This window comes from Sesamum indicum, linkage group LG7 (genome assembly GCF_000512975.1).
Source record: "Sesamum indicum cultivar Zhongzhi No. 13 linkage group LG7, S_indicum_v1.0, whole genome shotgun sequence".
Lineage (NCBI taxonomy): Eukaryota > Viridiplantae > Streptophyta > Magnoliopsida > Lamiales > Pedaliaceae > Sesamum > Sesamum indicum.
In genome coordinates this window covers 3912750-3922295 of record NC_026151.1, presented here as the reverse complement: position 1 = coordinate 3922295, position 9546 = coordinate 3912750, and the positions used below count along the sequence as shown (strand labels likewise).

At 35.5% G+C, this 9546-nt stretch overlaps 2 protein-coding genes across 2 annotated transcripts in view; one reads left to right on the top strand and one right to left on the bottom strand.

The window, feature by feature from the left end:
• Positions 1825–7667, top strand: LOC105166158. The gene is made up of 6 exons (XM_011085400.2): positions 1825–1914; positions 2832–4479; positions 4562–4640; positions 5176–5585; positions 6747–6845; positions 7080–7667. Exons 2-6 carry the CDS (start codon positions 2959–2961, stop codon positions 7233–7235), a joined length of 2265 nt encoding a protein of 754 aa, XP_011083702.1. The 5' UTR covers positions 1825–1914; positions 2832–2958; the 3' UTR covers positions 7236–7667.
• LOC105166157 (transcription repressor OFP8-like) overlaps positions 8308–9546 on the bottom strand; it is a 3544-nt gene continuing 2305 nt past the window's right edge. The window contains exon 2 of the mRNA XM_011085399.2: positions 8308–9448. Within this exon, the coding sequence (XP_011083701.1) occupies positions 8499–9344 (846 nt within the window). The 5' untranslated portion in view covers positions 9345–9448 and the 3' untranslated portion in view covers positions 8308–8498. The remainder of the gene's footprint in view (positions 9449–9546) is intronic.

Genomic DNA, 9546 nt, shown 5'->3' with positions numbered 1-9546 from the left:
ACTCTTTCCTTCTGTCCACTCCAAGTCCGACGCTGCAACTCGCCACTGATATCAGCTCCACTTGCCAACCGTCCTCTCCCTTCTTCTTCTCTTTATTTACCATTTTTTTTTTTTGAAAAAAATATAAGCTGAGTTGGCTGTTTTTTCAGGTTTTGATCGTTTCATACTGGATTTGACCATTCCGGTTCTCATTTTATGCAACATACCAAATGAGTCACGATATATCCAATGTTTGACATCATACCTTGTCCGTGTGTTTTTAAATATTTTAGCATAAATACATACATATATATACACACATATTCATAAATATATATAAGAATATATGATTTGACAATAAATAGTATTTTTTTATCTCAAAAAACACAACATTAAACATACAATACTTATTTTAAATTATCTCAAAAAATAAATTTCAAACATATATACTATCTCTAACACATACTTATTTTATTTTTCTCTTTTTATCTCCATAAAACACAACAAAACACTCAGAAAATGAATTCAAGTACTATGGTTGTTTTTCAAACTTATTTTGAATTATTATTGAATACAAAACAAATCGTTTTGGTTTGGTTTGATATTAATCGAACTGGATTTGAATTGAATCGTACACAAGCTGAATTTGAGTAAATTGGTATTTTAAAAATATTTTTGTTATATTTTAACTAATCGAATTGAGATCTAAAAGTTGTCAAACAAGAAATAACTAGACATAATTACATTCTCCTCCCCTGAGGTTTAATGTAATTACATATAGACTTCATATAGTTTGGAAAATTACATCCAACACCCTTAAAGTTTGCTTCCGTCTAATAAATAAGTACTCTAGTTGGTCAAAATTCACTAAATTTATTGACATTAACAAAAAAACTGAACAAAAATCGATATCTGCCCTCGATTGACTTATTATTGATTTATTGTAAGTCAAAATTTTCTTCAACTAAAATACTCTTATAACGGTGGAGATTTACCTTTTCACATGCATTAATTCATGAAGGCATATAAAGGTAATTTAGACAAAAAAATATATATTTGACCTGTAATAAATCAGTAACAAGTCAATTGTGTATAAATATAATTTTTCTTTTTTTTCTAATTATTTTCTTAATATCAATAAATGGGGTGAATATTAACTAATAGAGGGATGTCTTGTTAGACGAAAGCAAACCTTAAAAATGATAGACGTAATTGTTTAAAGCCACAAAAAATTTATATGTAATTACGCTAAACCTTAAAAAAAAAAAGTATAATTATCTCACAAAATTATATTCAAACTCAATTTGCTAAATTTAACGAATCGATCCCAAGTATAAAATAATTTGATGAAATTTTCGGTCTTTTCTTGGGCTTCACAAGAATTCTTTGGGCTATTGTTCTTTTATTTAGTCATAAATTATAAGTGATGTATATATGTCAATATAATTTTAAGAAAAGTATAGATTAATACGAGAAATATAAAAATAAAAGTATTTTTGTGTTTTTCAAATAGATGGAATAAAAAAGATTAATTCTCATGTTTTTTTTTAATTAAAGATAATTTACCCTATATGATATAAGAAATGAGTAAAACTTCGATTTTAAAAAATAAATTACTCTCTATATTATTAAAAAAATAAAATAAATTACCCTATATCTAAACTGTTATTAGAGGGCAATTTGCTCAATTTCTCAAAATACAAGAGATAATTCATAAATTTTTCTTCTTATAGAAGTTCATTTTGCTAATTTTCCATATTAGATGGGCTAAATTGCAATTTTTCGCTTACCAAAGGCGCGGGGATTTAAGAAGCGGAAAGCCCTGCTTCCCGCCAAAGCGTTTGCCGCGAGAATACCTACATCTCCTCACCCTCTCTCTCTCTCTCTCTCTCTCTTCGCCGTTGCTCTCGAGGTGACTTTGATACTCCTGACGAGGTGAGCCTTAGAGTTATTCTCCACTCCAAGATCTGCTCTTCATTTTTCAGATCTATTTATTCTGTTTAAGGTTTTGTGAAATGCTAGGGTTTTAAGCTACGTAGCACAAATGTTACTCGTACTGCCATTTCCTTGGATACTATTCTGAGCTCTTGCGAATGAGAGAGCTGCTCTGAATGAAAAGCCTGATTCTTTGTGTATTGGTACTTCAATTGCAGAGATTTTAGCAAAAGGCGTGTAATAGGAATTTATATTCAATATTGATCTGCATTAGATCTGAAGAGATCTGTGGAGTCACTGAACTTCAAATCTTGGATAATGCTGAAACTTTTTACTTCTTGTTCCTTTAAGTTGCGTATCTATTTTCAGTTTGATGATTTTTGAACTTCATATGGTTATTTCTAGCTTGGTTGTTTATTCGTGTAATCTGGAAATTGATAAAATTAATGATTTCTTTAGGAGCTTACCTGTGAGTTTGTGTTAAGAATTTTTTCCTTGAAATGTGAACCAGTGCAGTGTGCACATTAGGTGATCTCAACATAAGCATAAGAAACTTCACTCCTTGATTGTCTGGATTACTTTTATGTGAGTTTTCTTTTCTGTACTTCTAGTTATATTGGATTTTCTTGAAATTAATTTACGTACTATGTCTATATATACTAATAAGTACGAAAGAGTTGAATTATAACAACTGTAATTATTTTAATGAAGGACACTTGTACTTGCATGGTTAACATTTCTACAATGACTATGCTTTCTGGCTTATATATAAGTCCCTTCTTGAGATTAAAGTTCCTTCCTAGCTTCAATAGTTTGAATATATATGCTAGCTTCCATAGTTTAGAAATGTGAAAAGAAATTTCTTTGGTTTTCTTCATTCAAGTCTAACTTCCATCAATGCTTTGTGGTCTTGGCAGCGCATTTTTCCAAATTGGTGTTGGATTGAATTCATTTTTCCGGTTGATCTATCATAATTTTGCTGCTGCGGGTTTGTACACCAAATAGCAACAAGAAACATTTGATTTTGATCTTTTCTATATATTAATGGAACTAAGGCGTTGTGAAACTAGACATTTTATCCAGACTGTTAGGGATGGTTTGGTGAAAAAAGTTAGCAACATAAGTTCCCATGGAAGGCCAGTTATTCAATTCAAGACTTTAAAGGATGTGTATGAGAATGAAGATATCAAAAGACTCCAAGGGTCTCCTTCAAATTTGGTATTCAACTACGAACAGTTGAAACGTGAAAATTCATGTTTTCCAGTGGCTGATAGAATATTACAGGAAGTAAAACATGAAACTGATGAATTTGTTCCTCGTGCTGATGATGATGTGGATAGTGATGTGGATGATGACACCACATTGAAACAGCTCAAGGTACGATTGTTAAAAAAGAAAAGGAAATCCATACACAGTGATGAGGATACTAAACAGGATAATGTGAATGAAAAGCCAGTGGAAGATGAACCTGATCTTTATGAGCCCCTTATCAATTGGAAACTAAAGCCTTTAAAGGCCTCAAAGGCTAAAAGGAAACACATGAATCTAGATGTTGTCTCCTCTTCAATCATTAACTTTTCTATTAAATCTGAAGAGCATTTGATGTCCGAAGGGTCCTCTCAAGTTGGTCGTGAACTAGCTCCAGTTATTTGCGTCAAAGTCGAGGTTCCAGATGCTGAGCAATTAGGATGCCTAGATAAAACCTCTTCGGCTGATGACTCATCTATTGCCCATGATGAGGGACTAAATCCAGTTGGGATACTGTCCAATGGATTTCAGCAAACAGCTCTGCTTGAATATGGAGAACCACAATTGTCTGGCGGAAAGTACGAAAACTGTGTTACTAATGAGACCTTATTTGACCATCTGGAGGACGTAGAACCTATTTCTGTGCTTGTGCCCTGGGATGGAACACGTGTGAAGTTAGCAACTCCAGAATCTATTTGTGAAGAGTTTCTCGATTCCCCCCCTTTGCCGACTGAGAAAAGAAAAGAGACAAGGGATGCACATTCTTGTATCAGTTCACCACCTGAGGATCCAGAGTCAGATGTTTTTAGTCATTCCGGAAGTTCTTCCAGTATTGAAGAACTATCAGAGCAAAGAAGTAGTTCTGGCGTTCGAGCTCCTGATATGGCTACTAATGGTATTGGTTGCAGCGTACTTCATCAGGAGCTTAACTGCATCCTCTTTGAGGATAAATCTAATGCAGATTTTACATATAAGCAAGATGATTCTATGAACAGTCCTGGCAAGGACTGTGGCTCTCAAGTGAATTCCATGATTTCATTGAGGACTGATGAGAGTTTACTTTCGGTAGAGGATGCTAAAGCTGATGAGGAGCAATCTTCAACATGTTCCTCTAATGCCATTAAGAAGAATGACTTACATTGTGAAGGTCCCGTTGAGGATGAGTTACTGAAGGCTGAGGAGAAGCAGAAGCCAGCATCTCCTGTTTCTGGTACAGAAAGTCAGTCATCTTTAATGAGCCGAGCTTGTGATAGCAAGGGAGGAAATTCTAAACCAGAACCATGTCAACCTCCGGATAGGCTCCTTTCAACACGAAAAGTAATTTTAGTTTTCTGCATGATGTTTTTGTTTTACATATATTGCTGGAATCATTTGAACTATAATTAGTATGTATCTGCAGGTCATATCTCCATCTTCCCAAGAACAATTGCACTTGGTGATGAAATCGTTTCAACTATGTGACTATGCCGATCAAGATGGTAAAACAAATTGCATGAATTTCTCTGATGTATAATGAGTATTTTTCATTCATAATTGGGCTTGAAGAGCAGTGATCCATTGAATTTTTCTTAAATTACACTAAAGATAAAGCTAGTTGAGAAGAATGCCAGAAAAAAATTGACTTTATCTCACGGACATTGCTTTATTATCCTCATGAGAAAAGGAAAGCGACTGCGTGAATGTAATATTTAGTGAGGGCTTTTCTTTAAATGTTATCCTAGGTGCTCTAGTCTAATGGTCTTCTAGTTCTAGATCTGGATTATGGTGTTTAAGGAACTTGTTTTGGTGATAGAAAGGTGAATATGGAATCATCCCTACCACCTCTGGTTTCTCCCCTAATTATGATGCCCTTTGTTCAGCTCTTGTAAAATTTCTACTTTCCACGAGAATAGCTTTTGTACTTGCATTAGGTTTTGGGATGTAGACGTTCCTAACCATGCTGTTATTTTCATATTCCATGTTTCTAATATTTGTGTCTACATTTGTCTTGAGCGTCCTGTTCCATGTTTGCAGTTTCAGATTGCAAGAGGAAGCTCTTTGGAAAACAAACTGGGAAGAAGGCTTCACCTGTGAGATCAGATATCCAATCTGATAAAGTAAATGTTAATCATCATAGACAGTCTGGTCAGGTTAGCCAGCAAAAAGTTATAAGTCCTAGACATATCATGAAGAAATCACACATTGCCAAAGGAAATCTTGAGGGTCCTCGTTTCTCACGTACCTTACCGAACCTCAGTACTGGTTGTACCTCCATTCAAGGTTGTTCTGAAAGTGCTATTGCATTCTCACAGCGACAGATGCATGACATGGAGTCTCTTGCAGTGAAGCTGATAGACGAGTTAAAGTCCATGAAGGACATTGTAGAACAAAAATTGCTTTTTGAAGCATATCGCAATGTTTCCTTGAAAAATAACGCGGATGAGGTATGTATCTGAATGTCTAATTTAGGTTTTATCTGATTAACCATATTTAAGGTGCCATATGTTTTCTAAGCTCTCTGCTGCAATAAGACTTTAGTTACAGCAGTTAGTAATGACAATAACATACCTTTTCCCCCATTAATTCTTCTAGTAGAAGGTTGTAATTTATCTTTGAATTTGCTAGTATGTCAACATAGAATGTTCCTGGTGCTCTGAAAAGTATTGATTAGAACTGTACCAAGTACCAATGTCTCTCTCAAGTGGCAACTACTGTTTGACTTTTGAAGTCTGCGCATATCGTCTTGCTTGAAGACTATGTATGCATCATTTTGGAACTTTATTTTGCCTCCAAACTCACTTATACTTCCACTTCCTGGAGAAGTTATAGTGGATTTGAGGCTACATTAAGTTGATAAATGTGCCTAAATTGGTTAACAGACCCAGGCATATGAGGGGAGCTATTACATATTGCCTTTACCAAAGGACTTCAAGTTATTCTTGTAAAGAAAATCTTAGATCCCATTTTCTGTACTCCAATTAGGATCCACTTCAATCTTTCTGTTAGCTTCATGACGCCCAGTACAGGTGGGCTTCCTTTTGACATTTAGCTATTGTCAGTCTGTAGGCCCTAAATTAAAGAGTACGCTTTTGAGCCCATTTTTGGAAATGCATTAGTTTAATTGGTTTGAGCTAAAATTAGAGATTGCATAATCCACAAAGTTTGTTGCCAGAAAGCCCACGATTCTGGCTTCATAATAGTTGATAGGATAACATTTCCCATTTACTTTTTGAACCTTAATGATGGTGGAGATATGTTGGCAGTGCAGTATATTTGAAGCTAATGCTATGATATTTTTAGCATCATTTTCAACTTTCTGTATCTTGTGTTCAAATTTAAATGTCCATTCCACAAAACCCAACTTGATAAACAGTTTTTTCAACCCAATTTTTTAATTTAAACTGGCAATTCTGTTGTATTTGTTCGGGGGTCCTGCTGAGTTGAATATATTAAAAGGTTTACTAGAAGTTCTCAATATCCTGTTTGATATTAGATTAATACGCATGCGCATGCTTTAGATTTCTGAAAATGCATGAAAACTGCATTTGCATTTAGATAGGTACAGAAAACTGCCTAGCTTAGATATGTTTCTTTCTTCTTGACAGGTAAAATCGGCCATTAACAATGCTAAGAAGGTTGAGGAAATGGCTCGAAAGTGGATCTCTGTGATGGCTAGGGACTGCAACCGATTCTGTAAAATAATGGTCTGTGGCCCTGCTGTACTCTTGTTTACTCCCATTCACCTTCTGAAGTTTATTTTAATTGATAATGAATTTTTGAATGAGATTTGAAAATATTGAACAGTTATCATGCTCAAAACTAGTACTTGTCAAGCTATTTTATTAGCCAAATGAAGTGCTTTAACAGAGCTTTTAAAGAGTAATTGTGTTATAGACTTTGGCTCCCCCTGATTTCACTTCACTTTCTGTTCATTGTAGAAAATGACTCCAAATAACACAACTGGTTCCAAGGATGCTGTCCCCAGGTCGAGGAAGAAGATTATATTTGCCGATGAAGCTGGTGGAAAGCTCTGCCATGTCAAATTTTTTGAAAACAATGAAACTTCTCCCATTTTCGATGATGTGAAACAGTGAGGCCATTCAATTTAGCCTTGATGTTGTATATTTCTGCTATGCGCTCATCTGATGCTCAACCAGAGAAGCAGTTCCAGGTGGTTGCAGCATCCTTCGGTTGCCCATCAATGATCAAACTGAAGGTACCTTTGTGCATTATTGTGCCTTTGTATTTCGTTTTCCATACGAAGTACTGGATTGACCATTGGAGTTGTTGAAATGGTCATGACTCATAACCCCTTAACATCCCCTGAGAGTTTCTGTGATTTAGGATCTCCCTGTATTGTACCTTGTATTTTGTAATTTGCTATTACCACACGTGGTCCATATCTTCTCTGTTCAAGGCGAAAACCATGATTGATGCTCAAAAGAAACTTATTTATTTATTATTATTTTCTAAGAAATGTTGCAATAAAACAGTAGCAAAAGAAATTTTCAGGTTTGTCGTAGAATGATATGCAATGAAGAGTTATACTTTTTGTGTAGTAGGACATTTGTTAAATCGAATTATATTTAGGTGAGAAAATTCGGGTTTGTACCCGCTATAGAGGATTTATCCATCAATATATCCATGTTTAGTAGTAAAAGAAACGAGATGGGGCCACACCTGATTCACCCTCCAGCCACGAGCGGTTTCAGGTTTCCAATCCACGTGTCAATACTTTGTAATGTAAATGCACCAATTAGTGATCTGCTCTAACAGGAAGCCTAAGGCTAAATAACCCGCTTTCCAATAGTTTAAACTCAGATTGGATTTAATTCGATGAAAATTAATTATATAATAAGTATAATACATTTGTTATGTAATGAATTTACAGTTTAAGAAAGATAATTAATTACATGATAAATGTATTATATTTATTATATAATTGATTTGGTTCGATCACACTTGATATCAGTAAAATTTTTCTTAAATTTAAATATTTTGGTTGCAGTAGTAGCGGAGAGCAAGCAACTCTATCTGCGTCTTTCTCCAATAATTTGGTTGCAGATTATGTGTGCAAAATAAAGGCATGATCATAGATATCCCCTCATTGATAAACATTTTGCTTGAGCCACTACCACTTCTATTCATAATTAAGTTGCTGACTTATTATCGCAAACAGGTTTGTGTATACATCTGAATGATCATAACCGGTTTTGTAAGAATGCACAATACATTTATATTATACAGACATAATGCAGTATGAATCATATCTAGCTCCTAAAAAATCAAATAAATAAAAAAGAGAAAATCCAGATACTGATAAAATCTGAATTGATCAGAAGACTAGTCCCTCAGCATCATCCACAGAAAACTTCCTTTAATATCTCCGTGAAAGCCTCTACAATGACTCTGTGATGCATTCTTGAGTTGAGTGAAAGGAAGCTCATCAGGAGCTGCTCCAACTCTTTATGCTCAAACATCTGTTTCTCAAGAATCATTTCCAACATGGACTTCTTGAAATCTTCAAATGGATCCACGGACCTCTTCACCACAACAAAACTCTCCTTCACTTTCCCATGTTTCTTTTCTTGATCACCAGAATCAGTTTCTGGCGCTTCCATCTCCCCGTCTTTCCATTCCTTTGAACCGTAACATTTAAATCTTCGTGCTCTAAATCTCGTCCGCTCCACTGCTTTCTTGCTCCCATTGAGGGGTTCCTCCTCAGCAAGAGATGTGGAGTTGAAGCTATGAGGAAACGGAAGCAGGCTGCACGCAGCCTCAGCCTCATTGTTAGTTCTAGCTCTTGATTTCCTTATTGTGCTTTTATCTTTCTTCTTCTTCTTCTCGGTTCTTGAGGGTGCAATGGGCCAGTCTGTCTCATCAAAGTCACTTGATGAAACAGGTGAGTTGTACATCGTTTCCTTTTTTTTTGGTGTAGAATGTGTGTTTCGTGTTGTACCTTGAACCATCACCGTGCATGATCTTGATTCAAATGCACAGCCAAGTGGGGTGACCTTTGACGGTGTAGGTGGTGGAGGATCAGGGAAGTAGGGAAACGAAATGTCGAATTGTTTAGAGTTGACAGGGGAGAATGTAGGAGCAGGCAAAGGGGTTCTAACCATCGAAGAATGATTCTTGGGACGACAAAATTGGAAAGAGTTGAGGAAAGAGAGCCCATGTTTGCGGATCTTGGCTTTGGACATCCCTTGAGTTTTCTAAGATTGAGGAATACTCAGATTACCTTCTGATGCTGTCTTTGTGCCAAAATCTTGGTTGTGTATATATAGAATGTTGAATCAACACACACCTGTATAGAAAAATTAGAGGGATAGGATAGGCCGGCCTGTGCTGTTAAGAGGGTAATAACAAATTTGGCAGTCTGAAACTGACCAAATCTTAGTGGTT